At 46.0% G+C, this 27,660-nt stretch overlaps 1 protein-coding gene across 6 annotated transcripts in view; it reads right to left on the bottom strand.

The window, feature by feature from the left end:
- Window positions 1-27,660, bottom strand: part of DAPK1 (death associated protein kinase 1) — a 178,820-nt gene that overhangs the window by 78,255 nt on the left and 72,905 nt on the right. For all 6 annotated transcript variants that reach the window (XM_025851609.2, XM_025851607.2, XM_025851606.2 and 3 more), the window contains exon 3: window positions 5,402-5,623. In XM_025851609.2, the coding sequence (XP_025707394.2) occupies window positions 5,402-5,623 (222 nt within the window). The remainder of the gene's footprint in view (window positions 1-5,401; window positions 5,624-27,660) is intronic.

Below are 27,660 nucleotides of genomic sequence, written 5' to 3'. Positions count from 1 at the left end.
ATCAACTGATTGGTCTGATGTGGGCCATCGGGATTCCAGCTAAGCCCCAGTCCCCACCGCTCCCCGATGCCTCCCCAACCCTGAGGGCTTCATGCAGACCACACCTGCTCACTTACATCACCTCTCTGACCCCTGCGGCTGTTGGGCTTGAACCATGTCTGGACAGAGGAGAGTTAGAGAGAAAAATGCATCACTATCTACAGCCTAAAATACATAGTTATTTCTAAGCAGCAAGTTTCAAGAATGGAATTCTAGAAGCTGGTGGCTCTGATTAGCACTGACTTTAAGTTCTGAGAGCTTACCTTCACTTTCTACGAGGTAACAGGTTATGAAATGAGTCAAGTTAATGACCTCAAAGTTTTGTCGTGGCTTGCCCATGGGACAATGCGCAGGTGAGTGACAGCAGAGTCAGAGGAGAGTTCCGGATTGGCATGGCTTCATGAGGGAACAGTGGGACGGGGAAGACATGAAATCGTGATCAGACATCACGTATGCCTCCTCTGTGTGCATGCTGTGGTGAGCTGCAACAGCAGATCAGCTGGGAAAGAAACGATTCTTTCCCAGTAGAACAGGTTTGCGGGGTGGGGGACTTCATTCTTTAAAGCTACTTTCAAGGCTTACAAAATTCTTAAAGGGCAGATCCTAGACTAGGATTTGATAACTTTGCCTTTGACACAGACACCAGGTAGTTTCTTCAAAGGACAGAGAAGACGCCATTTCCGTAGCCCGCCCAGGTCATGGGAGGCAGTTGGTGAAAAAGGGAACAGAGTGGTGGCTTGGGGGGTCTTCACCTCAGCTCTAAGGCTGGGCCTGGAGTCTGTCGGTGGCAGCTCACACATATAAGTGGGAGTCAGGCACAAATTTTCAAGGAAGGGAACACGTTTCATCAGAAAGCCTGAAGGAAGCTCTACTTACCAGGGAGTTCATCCCAAAGCAATAAATCAGACAAGTATATCCACTGAAAGATTACTGAACCCAGGGATTCAGACAAGTGGCCACTATACCATCATAGGGTTATTTTCTCACAAATTCATACATTTGAATCTCTCCTGAACCACCACTATGCCTCAGCATTCTTTTCTTAAAAAAAGATTTATTTGTTTATTTATCAGAGAGAGAGAGAACATGAGGGGGAGCAGCAGGCAGAGGGAGAAGCAAGCTCCCTGCTGAACAAGGAGCCTGATGTGGGACTCGATCCCAGGACCCTGGAATCATCACCTGAGCCGAAGGCAGAAAGAAGCTTAACCAACTGAGCCACCCAGGCGTCCCTGCCTCAGCATTCTTAAGAAAGAAAAGAAGAGATGGAATGTGTCACTGGTGACTAATCTTCCCTTAAAGCTAACAGAACTTCGAACAATAATTTCTTCCAAGATGAAGATGACTATCTCTCCCAGGCAGACCTAATATTTTCAATTGTCTATTAAAAATTAAAACACCTCTGTATACATATACCACATCTTCTTTATCCATGCATCTGTTGATGGACATCTAGGTTCTTCCCATAGTTTGGCTATTATGGAATATTATGCAGCCATCAAAAAAATGAAATCTTGCCATTTGCAACGACGTGGATGGAACTAGAGGGTATTATGCTAAGCGAAATAAGTCAATCAGAGAAAGACAAGTATATGATCTCACTGATATGAGGAATTCGAGAAACAAGACAGAGGATCATAGGGGAAGGGAGGGAAAAATGAAACAAGACGAAACCAGAGAGGGAGACAAACTGTAAGAGACTCTTAATCTCAGGAAACAAACTGAGGGTTGCTGGAGGGGAGGGGGTGGGAGGGAGGGGGTGGCTGGTGATGGACACTGGGGAGGGTATGTGCTACGGTGAGCGCTGTGAATTGTTTAAGACTGATGAATCACAGACCTATACCCCTGAAACAAATAATACATTATGTTAATAAAAAAAATTAAAACACCTTTTCATGGCAAAGTAATTATACACCAATGGGACAGGCTTGTGATGTCTAAACAAGGATATACTTTCCCTCTGACTGTATCAGTCAGGGGTCTCCAGAGAAACAGAACCAATAGGAGGTACGTGTACATATGTGGAGAGAGCAGGGATTCATTCTAAGGAACTGGCTCACATAATCATAGAGGCTGACAAGTCTCCAGATCTGCAGGGTGAGTGGGCTGAACCTGGCTAGAGACCCAGGAGAGCTGATGGTTCAGTGCAGTCCTAAGGCAGGAAAAAGCCAACGTCCTAGACTCCAAGGCCATCTGGTAAGAGGAAATCCCTCTTATTAGGGGTAAGGTTCCATTTTATTCTACTGGGGCCCTCAACTGATTGGATGAGGCCCACCCACCCTGGGGAAGGTGATCTGTTTTATTCAGTCTGATTCAAACGTTAATCTCATTCAGAAACACCCTCACAAACACAACCTGGAATAATGTTGGATCGAACGTCTGGACACCCCCATTGACACATAAACGTCACCATCACAACTCCCCACATGCCCGGTGGTTGACAAGACAGGGACAATCAGCTCAAGGGGTGCTGGAAGCTGTGAAGGGCAAATACTCACGGAGGAGAAAGATGTGGCTGACCCCATGGGGAAGGGACATCTTCTCGGGTCTCTCTTGTTCCTTCCATCTAAAGGCCATTCTCGGTGGGCTCCCTCAACCTTTAATCAAGGTCACCACGCAATGCACGATGAAGGCTGCATACCACTCTGCATCTCCCAGAACAGCTACAGTTCTAGTGCTGACCCTGTCAAATACCGACACTTCCAAGTGCTGGTGGGGCACCTGGACCTCCCAGCCTTTGCTGGAGGGACCGCTATCCTGTGCGGCCGCTTCAGGAAACCGCTCAACAGTTTCTCATAAAATTACACATGCAGTTACACACTCATGGGTATTCATCTAAAATAAATGAAAACTTGGGGCTCCTGGGTGGCTCCGTTGGCTCAGCCTCTGACTCTTGGGTTTTGGCTCAGGTCATGATCTCAGGGTTGTGGGATCGAGCCCCGTGTTGGGCTCTGCACTTGGTGGGGACTTTGTTTCAGATTCTCTCTCCCTCTCAAAAAAAAAAAAAAAAGAAATCAGAACTCGAGATCGAACAAAAGCCTGTAAGTGAATGTTTATAGCAGCTTTATTCATGATCACCAAATACTAGAAACAACTCAAAATGTCCTTTGGGGGTAAGTGGACAAACACAAATCCATGTAGCAGGATCCCACTCAGCAATAAAAAGGAGCGAAACACACATGTATGAATCTCAAAAGTAATATGCTGAGTGAAAGAAGCCAGTCTCAAAAGGCTGAATATTGTATCATTCTATTTATAGGACATTTTTGAGAAGACAGAAGAACTTAGCGGTTGCGAGGAGGTAGGGGGCCGAAGGTGTGTGTGACTATAAAGCAACGAGACAAGGGAGCTGGGGGGAGGGGATGGGACTATTCTGAATCCTGGTTTAAACGTGTGTTAACGTCCTGAGACTTGCACACCCCTCCTCCAGCATCAGATTAACTACATATTTTAAAAAATTGTAAAAATCAAGTGGATAAAAAAATAGTTGTATGTCACCCAATTGACGCACAGGATAAATGGACCTAAGGGGAAATGTCTATGGTATGGGGTCAGGCATCAGCAGCTGAGTCCTGAACATGCCCAGGCAAGGGGGAGCCAGAAGGGCAGGAAGGCACAGGCGTCACCCTACAGATCGGGGTATAATGAGGATAAGCGACATTCCTGAGTCACTGGGCACAACCTAATAATTCTCTGAAAAGGCAAAACAGCTGTGATCTGTAACATTTCTTCCCCAGGAATTTTGTATTCATTAGCCTCTTACAACAGCCTTAAGACAGGAAATGCAGGCTTATGGACAGTAAAGGATTGGCCTGGATTTTGATCTTGGTTCTGTCTGGTTTGCAAGTCGCCACAAAAAGCAAGGATTACACTGTGACACATCTCTTTCCTTGGCTGTACCCCAGCAAGCCCCTTAATCCCCTGTGCTCTTAAAGCCCGGCTCTTCCTGAAAGCAGGGGTTCTCAATGGGGAGAAGGGGGTGTTCTGCCCCCAGAGGACACGTGGCCTTGTCTGGAGACAGTTTTAGTTGTCACAGCCCGTGGGAAGGGTGCCACCAGCATCTAGGGGTAGAAGCCAGAGATGCTGCTAAATTATCACACAAGGCACAGGATGGCCCCTGAACAAAGAATTATCCAGCCCCAATGTCTCTAGGGCAGAGGTTGAGAACCTTCTGGTTTAAAGGGAGGAAGGAAAGATGTCCACGAATCAGACACTGTGCTAGGTATCGTCCAGTTCTCAAGTCACTTATTTCCTCCCAGACCCTGCGGGGGTAGTTACCATAACCCCAATTTATAATTAAGCAAGTTGCTGCTCAGACCCATAAAAAAAGTACCCACATCCCCATGAGAGACAAGAAGCTGTGGGCACCCTCAGGCCCCTGTGAGGGCAAAGCCCAGAGTGCCTGCAGTGTGGGGCCCCTGGGGCTAGGCTGGGCCCTCCATAAAGCTCCCTTTACTTCCTTCCATCCCATCTGGTCTCAAAAATCATCTCCTAACCCTAAGAGATCTGCAAACACAGGGAGCTGTTTGGCTGGCAGAAGAGCAGATCTGAATTCTGGAGGCCCCAGGAAACAAGCAGGGCCTATCAATGCTTAAGAACCACCCAGGACTGGTGTGTCACCCTGGCTTCTTCTGCTCCATCCGTGGTTCCTGCCCTCAAGGCCCTGATGCCTCCCCTCCATCCCCACAGCCCAGAGGCAGCCCCAGCCAGGTGCTCCTGGGGAGCTTCCTCTCCTCCCCGCCAGCCGGCTTCTTTGCGAGGGGTGGGATGCTCAGACAGGGGCCTGGGGACAGAGAGACGCATCACAGAACAACACGCTACAGTCCGTTGCCCATAACCACATCCGACAGGCAGGGCCTGCCCAAGAAAATAAGCGAACGGCTTTAAAAACAAGTCCTATTCACCTCTGAGTGATGCTGGTTCAATTTTACGCTCTCATGTAATTAGAGTTGACAATTCCAACAGCTGAGAATGGAGGTGGGGCGTTAACATGGAGGCAGGAGGAAGAGAAGTAGAAAAACCGAGGGAAGGCAGAGGAACAGCGAGAGAAGAAAAAGAACATAAGCTTAAAGTTGACCAGACAGCTCAGGAATCAGATGACGTCATGACAAAGGAAGAGGAGCCCCAAGATTTGGGGACCCTCTTGCAAGTCGGGTGGCACTACATTCATGGAAGCCGCTCTTCAGCATCATTCTAGAGAACCTCAGATGGGTCTTGGGCAGGCAGCACGTGGCTGTTCTCGGATTTGGCAAAGCAGAGTTAATTCCTGTCCCGCCACAGGGCAGCCGTGGGCTGACCTCAATGGCCCTGAACCCCCCACCCCGTGCCTCCCCGGCCCCACCACAGCCACACGGACAGCACTCACAGTTCTAAGATCAGGATGACATCCGTCTTGTTCTCGTAAACCTCATGTAGGGTGATGACGTTGGGGTGCTGGATCTCCTTCAGGATGCTGACCTCCCGCTCGATGTCCTCGCGGCTCACGCCCCGCCGGCTGGATTTCGTCCTCCTTTTCTTGATAAACTTGGCGGCATACTGTAGACCAGTGCTTTTCTCCCGGCATTTCTTCACGACTGCAAACTGCCCACTGCAGACAGAGGATGAGAGGTTACAGGTCATTTACACATTTCTTTATTGCTCCCTACAAAACCCAGGATTTGAGCACAGATGTGGCAAGGATGTGGCATGGTACGAGCAAGGAGGGGCCGTGGAATGGTGAGTAGGAAAGTCCGTAGTGTGGGAAATTAACAAATCAAGCAGGGTTATTTCTTATTACATTTCCATTTCATTAAACCTGTTTCTTTAAGAATAATGTTGCAAGCAATACAGATAATCTTGTCTTGAAGAATATTTTATTGAAGGGGGAATGATGCCTCCATTTCTGTGCTTCTTCCTCCCTCCCATTTCAGACTCTGGGATAGCAGGAAGGAGCTCCCCAACCCGACCTCCTCCTGACAAGCCTTTCTCCTGTATGTCCAGGGAAAACAAGGGATCAAGATGAGCGAACTGAGAAAAATACATAGAGCCCTGCTTTCGATGACCTATTTCTAGCACCAATACTTATCGATTCAAACATCCAGAATTTAAAAAAAGCTATGTATTTTGTTCACACCTCAGGGACTGGTTAGCCATATACACTTGACATCTGTTGGTGGCTTATCCGGCATCACCTCCTTCTCTCCTTTCTAGGGATCCTGCACTTCTGAGGAAGCTGACTCCACACCCCACCCACAGATATGCACCTTGTGACCTAGGCTAAGCCAATCAGTGTACTGTATCTTCCTGGCTCCAGTGACAAGCGCATGACCTAAGTAAGACCTTTCGGAGAATGCAGAGACAAAGACCTTTTCTGAGACTCTTCTCTCTTCTGGATGTGAACACTTAACTACATGACCCCAGTCGCTGCTTCCAGCCATCATGGGACCAGGGAGAGGTCCACTCTTGGTTTAAAGCCAACCATTGCAGAGGCAGAGCCAGTAGAAGAAAAGGAACCAGGTGTGTGGTAACACTGTGAAATGGCTGGATCAACCCTAGCATGAAAGCCATCTGCCTTTGGATTTTTCAGCAACAGAAGCCAATAAATTCCCTTTACTCCTAAAGCCAGTTTGATTTGGGCTTTCAATTTCTTGCAGAGGAAAAGCATCCTCTACATCCTATGCCACGGCATGGAACCCAGAGCCTCCTACCTATACATGAAAGAATAACAGAACTTAACACTAAATGATAAAATGAATACATAAGCAAGGAAAGTCTTGAGAGGTCAGTAAGCTACCCTGAAAGTAAGTGAAACACAATACAAAGGACCCTTCCTGTATTAATGCTGGCACCTCGCTTCTTCCCCAGAGCCCAAAGCAGGCTGGATCCACCCATCACAGGATCTGTATATTTCTTGGCAGATGCTGGAGAACTGCTATATAGAGAATTATCACAGTTATTTTTAACTAGCTTTATTCTCACATGAAGACAAAAGGGGGAGAGAAAATCAAATGAACAGTAACATTTCAATGTTAAAGAATGGATACTTGAATACATTACTCATTTACGTTAGCAGCAGAGGTCAGTGAAGAAAAACACATAGTAAATTTCTTTGGCACTGCCAAATTTTCGCACGACAGGTTATTAAGACTCTCTTTCCCCCTCCAGCAGAGTAGAGAGGCTGAAGATAAATCACACCAGAACAATAACACCAATTGCCTGTAAACTCACGACCTTAAAGAGCCATGGGATCTGTTATGACTGTATTACAACATTTTCCGTTTTTTTTCTGCAGAGCAAAGAATTGGGCTTTTTCTCTCTTGGAGGGTGGAATTGGGCAGCAGAGATGGGGCTTATGGGGAAGGAAAACAGCCTGACTATAGAACAAAGTTAGCTACTACTTTGCAGAGTCTGATGAAGCGGTACTTACATTCCCCCTTCTCACAAAGAGGGTATCATGTCCCAGCTGAGAGCTCCCAAGGGGTCCCAGGATGCCAGGTGGGGCAGTGCCCTGGTCCAACCCAGGACCTCTGACCCACACACAACCCATGCTTCCAGGGGCTGGGCCCATGAATGCCTGTCAGGCAAGCACTGTAACTTTTCTCAGGGCTGTAAAGATTCAAGGCAGACTCAATGGTTTGAATCACATTGCTTTAAACAACAAAACCAAAAAGCTAGGAGAGACTCAAAGAACATAAACGTACGCCTAAATTCAAAGACTATCCCAAACTGTTTTTCCTGCCAAATGTTCCATGCTGACCTTTCCCCTTTTAATTATGGGAAGGTGAAAGCATCAAGGCCCACCCATCCTAGCGGCTGGGCCAACGGGAGGCCCTGCACACCCTGTTCGTCAAGGCCAGGAGTTTGTGCACAGGCCCAAGCTGACTGCATTGCCCACATTTGCAGTGAAACATCTGGAACCCACTCCTTCATCAGTCAGTCGACCTCACTCACACTTCCGGGTCCCCACGAGGGGAAAGCAGGCAGGAATAAGGGCCTGCAGGTGGGATAGAACCCCCTGCCCAGGAGAAGATGTGTTTCTAATGCCCATGGTTGTGGCTAATGATGTCCTGACTAACGTTGGCTGCAGATGGTCGAGAAGGTGTAGACTAATTTCAAGGGCCACTTTTCTAGACCCATCTCAATGCTATCTTTAAAGACATCTTTCCTATTTATCTCTGACTATCCAACATCTGCCCCACCTCCTTGCTCCGACCAGTGCTCTTTCCTGCACCTGAATCCACCAAGCACCTCAGATGTTTTCTGCCTGTTTCTTGCCCATTTCCACTCCTCCCAAGACTGCAGCTCCATGAGGACAGAGGCCTGTCAGGCAGATCTCTCATCCCCCGAGGCACGGGATGCAGGGCTCCTCCAGGAGCCCATGCATGATGCCTATGCGTGGCTCCTGACTTCTGGATCCTAAAAACCAGAGGTGTTAACCGAAGACACTTCACTGTAATTCCGTAGCTCTGTGTGGGGCTGAGGGCACAGGCTGCCTGTTGGAGCTGGTGCCCTGCCCCACCTACTAGCTACGTAACTGGGGGCTTACAACCTCCTTGACCACTCTCTGCCTCAGTTTCCTTATCTGCCAAGTGGGTAGACAGTGCTTACCTGGGAGGGTTCTTGGGATTAAATGAGCTAATAATACATGGAAAGTGACTGGAACAGCACCAACAGTATTATGTCTTCAACGACTATTCGCTATTACTCATCTTCGGCAATGGGAGCCACCGTCACGAGCTTACAGTCTGTGTGTCAAAGCTCAAAGTGCGGCAGTAGGCCTCCAAAGTATCAACCTCTCAAAACTGCCAGGGGAAAAGGGCCCTAAGAAGAAAAAACTGCAACAGGGCTGTAGTGTGTTTAAGTGTGTAAAACTCAAGCCAACCCTGGCACCTGGCTTCAACTTTCAAACACGACATCCCTGCCCCCGCCCTGCTGGCTGGGCTGGTGGTGAATTGCTGCTCCCATCCTTTCCTTCCTGAGCAGCTGGTCCTTGGCCCCCCAGCTCCCTCACACCCATGTCGGGGGGCCATGTCCTCTTTCACGATCCCCCTCCCCCAGTAATAACAACTGAAAAAAAATTGTTTAGGCTTTTTGGGGCAAGAGCTTCTAAATCATGGGATCCCAGAGAAACAATCCAATACTGCTGCTAGGGTGAGCTCGTTCAGGGCAGGGAGGAAAGTAAGTGCCCACCAAGAAGCAGGGCCACCATCGCCACGCATGGGGGGCGGGGTGGGGGCTGCCTGAGCTCCAGCCTCCATCCTGTTAGAAACACCGGAGGCTCCCCAGTGACAGACACCCCCATGGACAGCGGCAGCGATGGTCCACCGAGGGGGGAATGCAGCTTCGTCCCTGGAAAATAGAAAACGCACTGTATACCGGCACATTTAAAGGGACAAAACAGAATACACATGACCTTCACTTTTTGCAGGATCCGTATCTGCAAATTCACCTACCCCCTAAAGTGTACTTGTAACTTCATAATCAACATTGGCAGTGCTGTCATGGTCATTTGAGGATCCAAGTCACCTGAGGTGCACATGCCCAGCTGACACCGGTCAAGGCGACACTCTGCCTTCTATGTCAGCTTCCGGAGAGTAAACAAATGTCCTTTAAAGAGTCCATTTGGTGACAGGCTTTTTTCATTTTTGCTTTTTTTGGTGATTTCACTATTTAAAATAGCCCCCAAAGGGTGAAGTCCAGTGCTCATAAGTACAGAGGCTATGATGGACTTGTGGAGAAAACAAGTAATGAATAGATAAGCTTTGTTTGGGCAGGGCTATCAGAGCTGTTGGCCACGAGTCCAATGTTAAGGAATCAAGGATGTGTATTACATAAGACCCTTTAAACAGAAACATACATGAAACAAGGTTCTGCACTGATCTGATGATGGAAATGTTATGAACAGAGGCTCATAGAAACTTAACCCTGTATTTTCTCTAGAACTAATGGTCCAGTATTCACTAATTCAATGTTTGCAGTGAAATCATAGAACATAACTACACCACAAATAATGAGAATCGATTGTTGTTTTTTAAAAATGTACTCATGTTTTCTGTCACCTAATAACTGACAGAACAGTTTGTTGGACTAGGTACAGCCAGCCAAGTTCATTTTGACACAGAAACTTTCAAGTAAATGTAATAAACACGTATTAACCACTAATGGCCAGATCTATACAAAGCCAAGGAGACACATCCCACTTTAAGGAGTTTTATACTAACAAAATTTTTTTTGATTCAAAAATAATCATAAATGTTATCAAAAAAAGAAAACTTTGGGTAAAAGGAGCAAAACTTCATAAAGAACAACCTGCCACCTAATGTCTGTCTAACTCATTGATCTAATCAGATCGCCTTGTAGTCACTCAATGAACTGTAACCAGAATTCTATGCAAGGAGTTTTACACATATGACCTTATTCAGTATCACAACCCTATGAGATTCACAACACCTTCAACTCTTCCATCAACGAAAAAAACCAAGCCTTAGAGAGATTTTTTTTCTCGTTGCTTCAAATCTTTCCTGCAAGTAAATTCCACCCTTGAGAAGTGAATCCCAAGTGCATTTGCCTCCAATGCTCCAGTCACTGAATCCCGTTGCTGTCCCAGCCCTATGTCCATTTTGCCTGAAATACAAGCCACACCCCTGTGAAGTTACAGACGGGTTTAGGAATCATTTCAGGAAAAAGCTTTGTGAGGCGGAGGCACAGAGAAGAGGGCTGTGGTTGAATGCAGCTGGGCAGTATTGCCTTCTCCTGCCCACTGAAAACTCAGGAAGTGTTTTAACTAATTAAAACCACTGTGTCACCATGCTCTGAAGTTCACTGCAATAAAGAGTAAGTCATGTTTGTGTGTGTGCTTCCGAAGCACTATGCTAACAATTAGAAAGAGCCACAAAAGATTCTCAAGGTCAGCGCACAAGGATGGCATGCACACATTTGTGAAGCATGTGGGCTTTTATAGGTCCATTATATTTCTTAATGCATTACAAGTAAAGCTGTTGAATGAACTCTGTTTAATCCAGTAGGATTTTATTTTCAAATTCATTTATATGTGGGACTTTTGTTCACTTGGGGAAAGATGGGATGAAGGTACAGTGTCAGAGGTGTTGCATTCAGAAGGGAGGAAGAGCAATCTGACTGAACGTGACAATGTGTTGTACCTTTGCGCTGGCACCTAACCGAGGGGCTAAAATTTTCATTGCTGACCTTGATCTAGACACCACGTTGGAATAAGCTCCCACCCGGGAAGGTGGGTGCCAATTCAAAAAAAGGGGGCTAAGACAGTATACCATTTTTTTCGTTGATTTTAAATGTCTCTTCCCAGCATATATAAGTTAAAAAATTATTTATGATAACTATTTATTGTTATGAATTCCCTATATTAATGCTGGAAACAGATCTGGCTTCAAATGATAAGCTCCATCTCTCCCTCCTCCTAAACCTTTGCAATAAGGTTTCTAATTAAAGCAAAATAATTCCTACTTTTGAATTCATGTATCAACCTTTGGCACAATTTGAGTGCTGGTTATGGGCCATTTATGTTTCTTGAAGATCTGCACTGAAAGAGTATCAGTGGCTTGAATCCTGCCCGAACACTGAAATTACAAGTCTTAAATAAGAGATGAGGTGACAGAAATGATTTTTCAAGGATGAATTCACATTGACGGCAGGGCAAATGACCCCAAAGGTTTTACAGACTAATGGGAGAGACAAGCACATAACACCATAGTAGGGGATGGGCCATAAAAAGGACACGGCCACTGTGAAGCACCCCAGGGGACAGCATGAGGTCAGGGGACCCAGGCTGTCCTGAAGGTTGAACGCCAGCTGGGAGGTGAAGAAAGTGTGTGGAGGAACGGTGTCCAGGAGGAGAGAGTGGGAGCCGACCTGGAGAGGCATGGAAGAGCTGCTTTGTATTTCTGAGAGAAGAGGGAGTGGTGGAGAACGGTGAGGGCAGGCCCACAAACAGGGCCCTGCCCAGTATGGAGCAACGACAACCCCAACTTGGCCAACAATGTGGGAACGCAGTGACCTCCCTGAGCCTCAGTTTCCCCATCTGTGTGAGAATGATGCCAACATAAAATAGGCCATGCATGTGTGCTGGGTTCTCTAAGCACATGGAGCTCACGTAAGGGATGAAAATTAACAAGGTGTCTCAGCTTGGTACTTCTCAAAGAAGCACAGGGGACAGTGTGTTTCAGTGGCTGAAAAGCACCATCAAATTTCTGCAACAACTGTGAAAGCTCCGTATTAAGTCTCTACACTTTTTCCCCCCATTAGGACTCAACCATTTTGGATGAAACCTATTTGATTTGTCCCCTTTGGTCCCCAAAAGACCTTATGGCTTTACTTAGATGCTGAAGTTTTAGTCTGCGGCTAAGTGAGGGGAAGCAAACCATCCTTTGCAAAGATGGCCTCAGTCACTTGTCTTCCAGCTCACATGCTCTCCCGCAGCGTGACCTCATCTCTCCCAACATGACGTGGACTCTCATCCTGGTCTCCTGGAATCTGAGCCTTATTTGACCAACAGAATGTGGCAAAAGTGATTCTGGGACTTCTACCTGGTTCTTGGGGCACACGTTCTTGGGCGCTCCCTCTTGGAACCCCGCCACCAGCCTGGGAGAAGCCTGAGCTGTGTGGAGGTGTACCCATCCACAGCTCCCTCCAAGCGGACAGCAGCTTTAACAGGTCAGCCAGGCGAGTGGACATTAACATCTCGCCCATCAAGTCTTCAGATGGCTCCAGCCCCAGCCGACAGCGTCGTGCCACCTCGTGAAAGACCCCAAGCAGGAACGCTCGGGCAACCCACGGAAGCATGACAGAGGATGGTAAACTGCTGCTTTGTACTTCCCCACTTGGGGGTGGTCAATGGACAGGTAGAACAGCCACGAAAATATCTGGGATGGTGGGTTTGACCCGACCTGGGAAGCTGTGTAGGGGAAGGATTCAATATGGAGGGTGAGAGGCCAGCAGGTGACCAGGGGCACAAGCCGGCATGATGGGAGGGCATGGGAAGGAGCAAGAATGCCCAGGCCATCTTGAACGTAGCCTCTCTGCCCCGCCCCCCGCCCCCCGCCCCGCTGCATCCACGTGTGGGGCTCATGTTTCAGGTTCTTTGCTCCTCATCTTGGCAGCGGTTCCCTATCTTTCAAGGAAAGCTCTGCAGCAGTTAGGAGGGATCTCTGTGTCAGAACCAAAACCGACAACAAACCCCAAAGGCTCGCACTGAAATGCTTTCACAGATCCCTGGCTGAGCTGTGCTCGCCACTCGTCTCCAGTTTACCTTCTCCGGTCACTGTGGGGAAGCCGGTCCCCACCCTGAAACACAACACCCGCCGCCCCAACAGGACTCCATGAACACGCTGCTACCTAATCCTCACTCTGACTGGTCCTCACGCCCAGGGCATTCCCACGGCGACAGTGACGCCGAGGAGGAAGCACTTCAGCCCACCCAGTGCAAGCCTCCCCTCCCATCCTCAGCCACCAGCACAAGGAATTCAGCAGACGATGAAGGCTAACCCATCTGGGGACTGGGAACTTGAGCACCAAGTTCAATTCCCTTGGAAGGCTTCCGTGGTGCAACCCACACTCCAAACTGCCTCTCTCTGCCCTTTGAGAAGCTACACACGACAGGAGGGCAAAACACCTTTTACAAAAACACCAAAGCCAGTGATGATGATGATGATGATGATGATGATTAAAAACACATAACCCCTCAAAAATGATTTTAAACTGCTACCAAGCTCAGTCAAAATGGCACATGATTGGTGGCTCAGTCGGTTAAGCATCCCACTCTTGATTTCAGCTCAGGTCATGATCTCAGGGTCATAAGTTCAAGCCCTGCGTCAGGCTCTGTGCTGGGCGTGGAGCCTACTGAGGATTCTCTCTCTCTCCTGCCCCTCCCCCCTAAAATAAAAATAAATAATCAAAAAAATGGCACCTGATCTGAAGAAGAAGGGTTCCCCCACCAATAAGAAAGCAGCGCAGGTTGCCAGGGTATGGACGAGAGGCAGGGTTTACCAAGGGCATAAACACCAGCCTGTCACCCTGGGAACCAGAACAACACATGCGAGTCAGGAGTGAGATGCCGAGTGAGAAGTGCTGCCCAAGGGCGGCTGGGAGACGCTGGAGCAGCACGCTGTGGGGAAGAACTGAGCAGAGAGTGGACCCCTTGGGGAGAGCAGCCTCCTGGAGGACAGGACCGCACAGAGAAGTCCACGCCCAGGAGAAGACAGCAAAAGCCAGGACCCAAGGCAAGGGTGGGCAAGGATCTGTCTTCTCACACAAGTACGGTGTTGCCAGTGGGTCAAAGAAACCAAACACACAGAGCATCAGGAAGCTCGAACAGCCTCATTACAATTAAGGAATTAGCAAACCCCACCAGGTGAGGACTCAGAAATAAGGATGATTAGAAAGGTAGCAGTACGTGCCTTTGCTCATTCCACTTGTCCCTGGGCTAGCTCTTTGGACGGGGACGGTCTGAGACGCATCTGGAAGTGCATTTCCCAAATAAACAAATGCTACTTGGAGAAAGGGTGTCATGGGTCAAGGAAGTTTAGGTAAAAGTCACACAGGTCTCTGTACGCAGGACTCAGCAGACTGCCTTCTCCAAGAGAAGGGACAGCATTCAGTGTTTCAGAGGGTTTCGGTTGTTAACCACAAAACCCTTTTTTGATTTTTGATTTTTTTTTTTTTGCTTGGTTTTTTTTTTTTTTGTCATGGAGCGTTTTGAGATTTTGAAATCCAGGTTTTTTTTAGGAAAGTCTGCTTTAGTCTTCTCTCCCAGTTAAATTCTTCTTCAGAGCTGGGGCTGGACTCTGTATGCCCAGTTTCCCTTTAATTTCCAACCCAGAACTGCATTTTGAGGTTACTGCCTAAGGCACACCCCCTCCGGGTGCGGCTGGGTGGAGTTGAGTGCAGGGCTGGCACTGGGAGGGTTGAGACCCTTCCGGACTCTGGCCCATTAGAAGGGTGGGGACCAACTGAGTCAGGCCAGGGAGAGGAAGCTACCTGCTGTCTTAGGAGAGAGTGCTCCTCTGCCTCTTTCTGGCTATTGGTCTGGCTGCTTAGAGGAGATGGGGACGTGCACGATGGTCTTAGTCCTGACACAAGCCCAGTACCACTTAAGACTAAGTTTTCTTTTCTTTCAGATGGTCAGCTGGGTCAGGTATTGTGGATAGGAACTGAGAGCCGGCAGGGTAGGTGTGGAGAGAGGAGAACCCAAGGCAGAGTGCAGTACTATTTGCTGGTCGGTTCACAGGAGAACTCTTGAGCCCTACTGCCGCCTGGGACCACGAGAGCCACCACTGAAAGCATGTGGCAATGATGAGAAGGAGCCCGGACCCTCAAACCCCTTAGAGCGAGTCCTCAGCAGCCTCCTGGGCACTTGACTTATGCAAGCGTAGAAGCAACACTGCCATCTTGTTCTGGGGGGATGGGGGGGCAGTTCCTTTGGTTACTGTCACTTGTGGCCATATCTAATCTTGCCTGATGCAGACATTGTGATGACTTCAGAAATTTACAACCCACAGGGCTTAACAAGACATTTCCATGTAACAGATCTGCAAGTGCTATATATGAGGGATGGAGGTGTGCAGAGTGAGTGGGGGTCCTGTGCTAGCTGAGGGCTGGGAGCAACTCCACCCACCCCACTCAGCACCACCTGGGCTACCGAAATCAGGGCTGGGCACAGAACACGTGCTTGGTGTCTGGTTTTTTTTTGTTTTGTTTTTTTTGTTTTGTTTTTTTTAAGCCAAAGGGAAAGGAAAAAAGAAAACAAGTATTGGAAAAGTGTCATTTGATGCAATCTAAAGAGGACCTTCAACAGACAAATAAAACAAACAACAATACTCCAAATATTTTTCTCCAAATATACCAAGTCCCACATTGGAATCCGGACTGCCCTTCGAGTCCAGTATTACGGAGAGTACAAGGCCCTTATAAGGAAGGGTGTCACACCAGGATCAGCCCTCCCATTTAACCAATGGTGATCGCGACAGGTGACTGCAGATCTGGGCTTCCTGCCCCAAGACTGTGTTTGAAACATGGGGGAGGGGGGTTGGGTTGCCCAGCTGAAACTCAGACAGGTAAGTCCCTTGTTCACTCATTCCGACTTCAGCATGCTATCCCTTGGGCCAATCCCATTATGTGATCATCCTGATTTTGTCATATCATCCCCTTTCAGCTTCTGGGCTAAAGTTAACTGGGTCATAAGGTAGGATCTGTCCTCCACTCAGCAAGCTGCTCTCAGGGGAAAAGAGCTGAAAAAGAGAGCAGGAGGTTCATATAACTTCATGGGGCAAGGGAAGACAAACAGGAGTTGAGCTGAAGTCCCTTATCCCATGACCAAAAAAGAAAGTCAGATTCATTCAAGGTGCGGAGATTCAAGATGGGGAAAACTAGTCAAAGGTAACAAGAAAGGTAAAGTTGAGCCAAGTCTAATGGGTACACATAATCATGCAACTACTACACTGAGCTGCATAGATTCAGTGAAGCTTCTAGAAACTGTGTGATAATCCTCCCTGATATGTACTCTGCCCGGTTCTGGAACGTGAGAGGCACTTCACAAAGATGCTTGGATGTTTGCACATCTCAGCTTAGGTAGAAATACTATTTGCTTGTGTGTTTTCATGGGCAAGTTTGGTATATGTGCTGTCAAGGCGAGCACGTCATGGGCACGTTTGGGACCCTCCGCCATGCTTTGTCACTGGAAGGATTAACTCCACCTTATCCCAAGAAGCCAGGTCTACACTGAAGGGTTTGGACCTGAGTGCCTCTGGAAGAAATGCAAATATGCTTGGTGTGACGTGGCTTCCAGCGCATTCTGATGACCGATGCGCTTGGGAGGCACCATACACAGGCCCGTCTGGCTCTGGAGACTGAATACAACTGAGGGGAGGGGCTTCTTCACGGTTCTTCTTCCCAGGGCTTGCAAGAATCACGGTCCCAGGTCTCAACAAGGCAGCTCGTGGTTATCCGGCCATCAGCCAGGCCGGGAGGAGTCCTTTACACGGTGCTTCTGGCCAAGTCCTTTCCCGTGATGCCTACAGATCCACCACCTTGGCTCCAAATCAGGTGGGGACTCACTTCACAGAGGAAGTGTGGGGAGAGGAGAAAACAGGTAGAGAACCGAGGGGGTCACCTCAGGCCAGGCAAGGGACTGGCTGGCAGGGTAAGTCACTACTGGAGTTACCTGAAGAAAGAGCCACGCAGATAAAACCGAAAGATGATAAGTTAAAGAGAAACCCGAGCTCCCGGGAAGTCTGAGTCTTCCCTCGGTGGAAGCAGAAGTCCCTGGAAGCCTGCCATGTGGGCTGGCCTCACCCCTGTGACCGGACCTGAGCAAACCTGCAGATTATCGTCAGAGGCAGGGGAGGGCTGTGAATCCCTCGGCTGGGAGACAGAGCACCCAGATGACGTGACTCCTCCCCCGAAGTGGGACTTCTGAGGAGAGGGTGGTACCAACCAGGTCTTAGGTCAAACACTAGAGAAAGTGAAAAGCACCTCGGGTGCCTGAGGGATGAAAGTGAGACCGCCCAAAGCAGGGACTGCACACCCAACCTCCTTTTTGTGGGGCGTCACTTCCTAAGAAACTGTGGAGTCTGAGTTCAGGGGGAGTCGGAGTGATCAGCCCCAGAGCTTCAGAAGCTTTATCTGATGGAAACACAACTTTCTGGTGGGAGAGGCGGGTGGGAGAGGCATCTCGGCAGAGAAGGGGCGCCGACCTCTACAAAGGCCCCTGTCAAGGTGTGGTGGGAAGCCCTTCTGCTTGTGGGTGCCCACTTCCTCAGCTGCAGGGTGGGGGGTGGAGGGCCCCCGCACTCCTCGCCACCCGGACGGCCTCTGACTGTGCAAAGCTGAGTGAGGCCAAAACTCCTTCCCCGAGGGCCACATGGTCCTGCCACTGGGATCAAGAGCTTGTGCTTACCTGCCCTCACATGGAAACACCTAGGCCAGGCAGGCCACCCCGTTTACATCCACCACAACTCCCAGGCAGGCAATAAGGCTCAAAAGAAACCAGGGCTACAGGCCCAGGGCAGCGAAGAATCGAACACACACTCGTGATGCCCCAAGGCAGGTGCACCACCTCAGGCCGCTTGATTAGGTTTTCCACTCTAGGTGCTGCCTACCACGGCTTCTAGATCAACCCCCGAAGTGAGGGCCACTGGTCTCCAGCACCGTTAGGTGGTTTCATGGTGATGGTGAACTCTGGGAGGGAGGTGGTGGCTAAAAAGCTGTAGGAAGCCAACACATGGGATTTGCAGCTTGTTTTCCACTGAACAGGCAAGTGACTGGCACAGAAATAGAGCCCGTGTTTCCAGCTACTTCACAATTTGTCTGGCATACACTACCAGTGACTCTGTTTAGAACTACAAAGAAGTAACACTGGAAGAACCAGCTTACCAAATGTGAGTTTTAATCCCCTTCCTAACACTCTACCAATAGATTAGCTTTCCCAAAAAGCTAATGTTCGTATCATACCTGTACATAGGATTCTTTCTGAAAATTAACACCCAGGAACCTAATATGGTGCATTCAATAAAATTTTTTAATTAATACAGTTGACCCTGAACAAAATGGGTTAGGGCAGCGACCCCCCACACAGTTGAAAATCTAAGTATTAACTTTGACTCTCCAAAAACTTAACTACCAATAGCCTACTGCTGACCAGGCCTTAGATAACATACACAGTCAATTCACACATTTTGGGAATATTATATGTATTATATACCGTATTCTTATAATAAAGCTAGAAAAAAGAAAATGTTATTAAGAAAATCATCAGGAAGAGAAAATATATTTACAGTGCTGCACTGTACTTACTGGGGGAAAAAAACCCATGCATAATTGGAGCCACACAGTTCAAATCCATGTTGTGTAAGGCTCAGCTGTACCTGTTGACTCTATGACCTTATGGGTCACCCTAAAACTATATGCTGACTACCTATCTGTTTAAATGTTTCCATTGACCCTCTACACTTGGAAGAACGGCTGCTCCAGTGATTAGAAATATCACAAAAGACGTCTCATCATTTGCTTTAAGAATATTCTAGCTCTGGGAAGTCTGTGTGCATTCACTTTTCTCCATCATTTATTTACTGGGCTTCAGCCATACGCTCAGTCCCAGCGGGCCCCCTGGCAGTTGCCTACCTGCCTCAGAAGCTTGTCAAGGGGACAGTGTATTTGATCTTGTACATTCATTTGAAAAGCAAAGGTGTATTACAGTCCTCATATGGACTATTGACACTTAAGGGAATTCTCCTGGTCTCCTTGGAGCTAAGGTCTCCTTGGGCCTAAGTGCTTTACGTAAGCAGATACCTTAGACCATAACTTTAGGTAAGTGAGCACGACCTAAGTATTTTTTAAATAATAATTGTCAATAGTCATTTAGCAATCATTGGCCCTTGAGAGGCCAATGCAATCTGCAAACTCTATGAGGTCAGATTCCTAAAGAATGGAAAACAGGAAGACAAGACCCATGATCTTGTAGGAATACAACAGAAGAGCACAAATTATTCAGGAAGCCCAAATGTACTAAGATTTGAGAAAGAAAAAAAAATCAACATGTAACAGAAGATAGACAGAAAAGGGCTAATAGTGGATGGTATCATAGTAGGAAACAAATGAATTCTTTTGAGCTTCCATTTTTTCCCATGTGAGGTCCATGATCTTTACTTAGGAAAGAGTTGGGAAAACACTGGTAAAGTGGAAACATCTGAGGCTTCAGTTAATAAAAGGAATAATAAAAGGTTGCCTGGCTGGGCATTTAAAAGAAATTCCAGTCTGCAGGTCTGAGAATGTCAAACCTCGGGTGGCTGCAGCAATCTCAAATTATTGCTGGCCATCTTGGACCAATGTTAAGGAATGACGCTATACCGATGTTCAAAAGAAGACCAAGCCGGCTCGGTCTCTAAGATCAATTAGGTTGTTATTAGTCTCCAGCAAAAACTGAGAATCAATTATTGATCAGATGAATTAAAAACAGCAGGTCATCAATAGACAGCACAATCAGCAAGAACATTCTCCCTGCCTCCGACTGGGTTGTAAAATGAGCAGGAATAAGAAATGATATAGACAAAGAAAATGTTTTGATTTCAGCAAGGCCTGTGACATAATTTTTCATGATATTTTTGTTGATGAAATGGTGAATCACCATGCGGCAGGCTAGAGAGCTCTTGAGTTTAGCACCTCCTAGTAAGACGTTTCTCAGTATATCAGATGAAGGCATACTTACTGCATTTTTTAAGAACTAGTCTAAGAGCAATGGCTATAATCACTGATAGAACCTAGGATCTGAATTATTCCTACTGAATAAGAAAATTCATACCAGAGATAAACAGAAATCCCTGTATTTAGGTTCAAAGAAATTAACCTCATATGACAACAGCTCATACAGAAAACAACGGACAGTTCTAGCTGATCACAAATGATACAAGCCACATCACTGCCAACACCAGTTGGCGTGGCACCAGCATGTTTAAAGGGTGCAATGCTCCTGCACTCAGTCTGAGTCTGGGCCCCAGGCTGGGCACTTGCACTTGGTAGGAAAGATGCTAGCAGTGTAGATGGCAGGCAGGGGGTGGGGGCAGGGCAACAAGGGGGTTTGGCTTCTGGGCAGGAGAATTGTTGTTTTCTGAAAGGTTGTCAAGAGGAATTAGGCCATCAGCCAGGAATGAGTGGAAGGTGGGACAACAGTCTCTTAGATGCTTTCTAATCTTAAGATGCTCTGCTTCTATGGGCTGCAGAAATCCAGGCTCTGCTGTACTGTCCTCCTCACTTAACTAAAAGAAAACATACCATTGAGTATAGTTGAAATTCCACGACAGAATGTCTTCTCTATGCATTTTCTGAATCTCTATTATCCTCATGATCTCCCCAGACTGAAGCTCAAAGTACAATCCATATTTCCATCAACTTCTCTAGGCTCTTTTTAGAAATATATTTTATGCACATGTGCCTTAAGATTAACTTTGCAAAGTGACAAGAGAGTACCCACAACCTGAGCAGAAATGTATCTTGGGGAGGGTTGAATGCTAAGCCACAAGATAGCAGTACTGGATGCTGACCCCTGTGCCATCTAGCAGTGGGAATGCTAATCTAATCCTTCAGTACCTCTTCTGAGACTCAACATGGTCATTTAGGAAATTAAAAAGAAATTGAGATCAATAATGCTTACCTTATAGGACTGTCCTAAGACTCAAAATGGTAAAAAGATGTAATTGTGTCTTATATATTCCATTCTATCAAACAAATATAACATTAATATTTGGAAGTATTTAAGTGATATCACAGCTGGGAATAAAACCACCATGTCTATGTCCAAAGACTCCTAATGGGTCTCAGGTCAGTCTCTAATACAGGATGATGAAAGAAGGAAGGAAAAAAGTTCTTCTTCTTCTTCTGTTTTTTTGTTTTGTTTTGTTTTGTTTTTGTTTTTTAGAGAGAAAGAACACAAGTGGGGAGGGACAGAGGGAAAGAGAATCTTAGGCAGGCTCCACACCCAGCGTGGAGCCCTACATGGGGCTCAATCTCACAACCCTGAGATCATGACCTGAGCCAAAATCAAGAGTCAGCACTTAACTGACCGAGCCACCCAGGCGCCCCAGGAAAGGATTCTTTTAAACGGGATTTAGAAACAGCCAATTCAAGTCTTCCAAAACTCAAAATTAAATATCTAGACAGATTAATCTTCTGCATGACATTTTGACTCATAAACTCTATCGGCAGAGGGCCTGGTTTTGAATCCTGGCTTTTCCACTTAAGAGCTGTGTATTGTTGGGCAACCTCGCAACCTCTCTGTGGCTCAGGTTTCTCATCAGCAAACTGACCATAACAACTGCACCTACATTAAATAGTTGTTATAGGGATTAAATGAATTAAACATGTCAAACTCTTTCAATACTGCCTGACTCATAATAACGACCAAATGCTTGCTACTGTTATTAGAATTATTATTGCATATAATTGCTTAAAACCATCTACATCTCTTAGGCACACGTCAAGACTTGTATATCGTCCTATTAGAGAAAATAAGAGAAGGAAAAACCTATCAAGTTCTTCTCCACCCTGTTCTAGAAAAGCCATCTTGAACACAGGCTGCTGAGTGTACCTTCCGTGAAGACCTCTGGCTTTAGAACACCTTAGCATGAGGGTATGGTGCTAACTGCTTGCACTTATAAAATACTGAACTATTCAGGGTAAAGATAAGGAAAGTATGAGAACAAAAATGGCAGATTTCCACATCCTGGGTCCTTAATTAATATTGTGAGGTCTTTCTGGCCTAACTGCCTCAGGAGAGGATCGTCAAATTCTATGAGGTGACCCTGCCCCAAGGCAATTATAGGCCGTTGGTCCATCTCTTGGACAGTCATGGAACAAAGGGTCTAATTGAGGCCATCTGAGGCTGTCACTAACTCAAGTTTGCATGTGTTCCAAGAGGCCTCATATTTCTCCAATTAACTTTGCAACCTTGATCATTCAAGTCCAACATTCATCATGTGTAAGAAAAATAAGATTAGCATTCTCCAGAAATGCTCCCTGTTGGAAAACAAAGTGTTAAAAGGAAAATTTAAATATTCAAAGAAAGTAGAGAATGATCTAATCTTGTTTTTTCTTCCATTATTATTTTGTGTGTGTGTGTGCACCTGTGTGTTTATTTTAATTCCAGTGTAGTTAACATGCAGTGTAATATTAGTTTCAGGTGTACAATCTAGGGATTCAACACTTCCATACATCACCCTGTGCTCACTTAAATGCACTCCTTAATCCCCATCACCTATTTCACCCATTCCCCCCACCCACCTCTCTTCTGGTGGGCCTGGTAACAATCTGTTTGTTCTCTATCATGAAGAATCTATTTTTTGGTTTGTCTCTCTTTTTTTCCTTTGTTAGTTTGTTTTGTTTCATAAATTCCACATATGAGTGAAATCATATAGTATTTGTCTTTCTCTGACTGACTTATCTCACTTAACATTATACTCTCTAGCTCCGTCCATGTTATTGCAAATGGCAAGATTTCATTCTTCTTTATGGCTGAATATAGATGTGTGTGGTGTGTGTGTGTATGTGTGTGTGTATGTGTGTGTGTGTGTGTACACCACACACATATATATACGCACCACATCTTCTTTATCCATTCATCTATCAATGGACACTTGGGCTGCTTCCATAATTTGGCTATTGTAAATAATGCTACAATGAACACAAGGCTGCATATATTCTTTTGAATGAGTGTTTTCCAAAATATATAAATAACTTATACAACTCAACACAAAAAAACCCCAAATAATCTAGTTCTTCCATTTTTATTAAAGTAAATGTGAAATACTATCATCCATCTGCTACAAAGGCAAGAAACATGGCGGAGAGCTTCATGCCTGGTCGCTAGCTTTGAAACTGTCCACATGAGCCTGACAACAATGAATCAGGCAACGTGAGCAGCTACTAGAACAACCCACGTTTCCTAAATCCACACCTTTGGGTCTGCCTACAAACCCATGGAATTCACATGATGAGGACAAGGAAGGAGTTCTGACCCTGACGCATACCTTCCCACCCTCTTCCTCCAGCAAATGTTTGCTGAAGGGATGGATGAATCGATTTGTTCTGCCTTGGAATTCCAAATTTCTCTGGTTAATTTTTGATTCATTGGCCCAATCACTAAAAAGAATATTAATTAGATGTTTTTCATCACTAGATCCACAGAATTTGATAAAGACGTACGTAAACAAACTGAAGAAGGTGACTTTTATGATGCTGAATTAACTTTAGAAAGGTTGACTGACATGTCACTATACAGCTGGTTCAGAAGAGTTAATGTTAGTGGTTCAGGGTAAAGCAAACGGAATTGAACTTTGCACTGGTTCCAAACATACGTACTATTTAAACAGAATAAAATTTCACATCGGAAAGCTTTGAAAACTTACTCTCCGACTATATTAAAGGTCAGTTCAATTTCCATTAATCTATTTAAGTGCTAGTGTCAATTATTTGTTCAGAGGGCATGTCTAATAATTTTCTGCTACAGGAAGTGAATTATAAATATGTAATCTTCATAATTAGGACATACATGTACACTTAACTTTTAAGCAATGGACATTTATAAACTAAAACAATGACTTATTTAGAACAGAGCTGTCCAAAAGAAATACAATGCAAGCCACAAATGTAAATGCCACATGCAATTTTAAATTTTTGAGTAGCCACATTAAGTAAAAAGAAAACAGGTAAAATTAACTTTTAGAATATATTTTATTTATCCCAGCATATCAAAATATTTTTTTAAAGATTTTATTTATTTATTTGAGAGAGAAAGAGAGCATGAGCGGGGCGTGGTGGGGAGGGGCAGAGGGAGACAGAGAAGCAGACTCCCTGCTAAGCAGGGAGTCCGACATGGGGCTCGATCCCAGGACCCTGAAATTATGACCTGAGCTGAAGGCGGACTCTTAACCGACTGAGCCACCCAGGCACCCCCCAACATAGCCAAAATATTCTTCTAATAAGGTCAGCAGTATTATCTTTCATCTTCCAGTGATTAATGTGCCAAATTAGCAATGGTTCACCTCCCAGTGACTTCTCAAGTATCTTTTCCACTTTCCTTCTATAAATAAAATAATCAAGCTATGTCCCAGTTTTATATTTTAGCTGTAAAATTAGCATGAGGCTGTACCGTTTGTCACAACAGCCACGAGCCACTTGCGGCTGTGGAGTCCGTGAAGTATGGCCAGTCCAAACGGAGATGTGCTATGTGCATAACACACCCACTGGGGTTTAAGCGCCACCCTCCCCCACAAGAAATAAGTAAAATACGGCATCATAATTTTTAATTATTGACTACATGTTGAAATGATAATAAAGAGACCAAATGTCTCTTGGAAACCCAGACTGTGTATTCTAGTTATGTTATGTTAATCACCATACATTACATCATTAGTTTTTGATGTAGTGTTCTATGATTCATTGTTTGTTCATAACACCCAGTGCTCCACGCAGAACGTGCCCTCTTTAATACCCATCACCAGGCTAACCCATCCCCCACCCCCCGCCCCTCTAGAACCCTCAGTTTGTTTCTCAGAGTCCATAGTCTCATGGTTCACCTCCCCCTCCGATTCCCCCCCAATCATTCTTCCCCTCCTGCTATCTTCTTCTTTTTTTTATCTTAAAACTATGTAATTACACTTTCAACTCTTCATTTATGTGCACTAAAATGGTTTTCTTTTAAAACTGTTTTTTTAAATAATGTTATTTATTTATTTGAGAGAGCACAAGCAGGGTGAGGGGCAGAGGGGGAAGCAGACTCCTGGTTGAGCAGGGAGCCCAACATGGGGCTCGATCCTGGAACTCTGGGATCATGACGTGAGCCGAAGGCAGATGCTTAACCGACTGAGCCCCTAAAATGGTTTTCTTTTAAAACATACTCTGCTGTATGGAGCACGTTAGTCAATTGGACAGCCCACATGTTTTAACCAGCATTTATGTACTTGAAGGCATTTACCAAATCTCCTTTCAGCTTCTCTAGTAAATTCTTGTCAGTATAACCAGTGGTTCATGTAGATGAGCTTATGACTCCAAGAAGGATTTCTATGCAGATTTCTAAGCAAATAGTATTCTACAGGAGGCTACAATGTATCCTGCCCCATTTCTATGACTCAGAGAAGGATTTCTATGCATATTTCTAAGCAGTATTCTACAGGAGGTTACAATGTATCCTGCCCAAGGGAGAAATACTAATTCCAAGTCAGCTGATTTTAAAAGTTTGATCCCATTTGGTAAATTGATAGTCTAGGTGATATTTATTTCAGTCATCCCCTCCTCCTCTACAGAAAGGAGAGCAACGCTAGATAGTGAAAAAGTGGTGGATGGGCTGGAAGTTTCTCATGAGACCACAGAGTGGTCATGGAGGAAGGGGTGGAAGGAAGTTGGTGGGAGCAGGTGCTACGTGAACGGCTGCCAGCAATAAAGATTTTGGTTGTTTGGGTGGTGGCTGTGGAGCAGAGGAAAAGTTCCTGGTAATGAGGGGGCCCAAAACTAGGAGGCAGGGTAATAATTACATCATCTGCAAGGAAGTTAAAGTTGCTGACAGGATGGTGGGTGGGGGGGTGAAAGAGAAGTCTGCGTGCCCAGATTTTCACTGCTCCCAGACATCTGCCCTCTCTCTGCACCATATTTCTTAAATACAGGGCTGATTCATTTCTCCCTCACTTGTGAGACATCAGAGTACTGATGCCCATTATTTGTCCTTGTTGGTGAAAGTCGTAAGAATCAACAAACCTATCACATGGGACTCAAAGGCACTTACGCATAGAGTGCCTAGTGTTCCCGCCAAATGGCAAGTTTAAATATGCTGAGGTATTTATTAACAGGGGTCTCTGCCTGAATCCAGGTGATAGCTACTTGCCTCCATTTATTCTTTCACTCAATGAACATTTCTTGAGCGCTGTCTCTGTGTCAGACACAGTATGGTGTTTTGGGTTCTTTTTTTCCTAAAATAGTTCCTAAAATGGCTTAAAATAACCAAAATATCACCAAAAGGGGGAATCTGTAACAATGAAATAGTCTTCTTCTCTCTCCCCGCTGAGAATCACAATCTCTAGGAATCTTTCTCCCTATTTACCATTCTTTTGCTTCCTTCCTTCTCCCTATTAAATAATAAAGGTGAGCGTCATGCCATTTTAAAAGCGGCCAACTGTATCCACCATTGCCTTGGAAAAAACAGGTCCCATGATCCTGGGGATCAGCTACTTCTTGGAAGAGCGGGAACATTCTGTGCCACGGCTGCTGTGGTTCTGATCAGCAATAACCCTTTTAGCACGGACACCCCATTAGAAGTGGGGGCAGTCAGCAAAGTGTGACCATGGTAGGGAGAAAATCTTCATGGTCAAGAACGTGGCAGAAGCAATCAAAGTGGAGTGGCAGGCTCAACAATGTGGCTGGCCACTTCTGGCCACACTTTAGGATTTGAACCCTGTACTGAAGAGCAGAGAAGACTGTCATAGGATGTCAACCATTACTGGGCCCCAAAAGGCTAGATGCTATAGTCCCGGAGACTCTAATGATGGTTGTTTCTCTACTGGGTTTTTTGGGACACATTCAATATTTTAAATCACTCCACCGTGTTATGGACTGAACTATGCTCTCCACCCCCCAAATTCATGTATGGAAGCCCTAACCCCCAGTGTGATGGCACTGTGAGGTGGGGCCTCTGGGCCTCAGAAGAGGTCATAACGATGGAGCCCTCATGATGGGATTAGTACCCCTAGTAGGAAAGACCCCAGAGAGCTTGGTCTCTGTCTCTCTAGCTCTCTCCCTCTCCCTCCCCCTTTCTCTCTCTGCCATGTGAGGACACAGCAGGAAGGTGGCCATCTGCAATCCAGGACCCCCCTGCACCCTGATCTCAGACTCCCAGCCTCCAGAGCTGTGAGAAAACGTACTTCTGTTGTGTCAGCCTCACTATGGTATTTCCTTATGGTTGCCCAAGCTGACTAATACACACCTCCAACCTCCCTTTGCTTTAAATCATTTGGTACAATCAGAAAGGCTGCCAAGATTCTAGCAATCCCTTCACTATTACTTTATGTACACTGAATTCAGATCTCACTAGATCCTCCAGCTTATTAACAAAGGAACCGGAGAAGGATGTACCTGGTA

The sequence above is a fragment of the Callorhinus ursinus genome, unplaced genomic scaffold (genome assembly GCF_003265705.2).
Source record: "Callorhinus ursinus isolate GAN/ISIS: 27379988/994484 unplaced genomic scaffold, GSC_fseal_2.0 scaffold39, whole genome shotgun sequence".
NCBI lineage: Eukaryota > Metazoa > Chordata > Mammalia > Carnivora > Otariidae > Callorhinus > Callorhinus ursinus.
The sequence above is the reverse complement of the archived record's forward strand: the minus strand, read 5'-3'. Positions and strand labels throughout refer to the sequence as shown.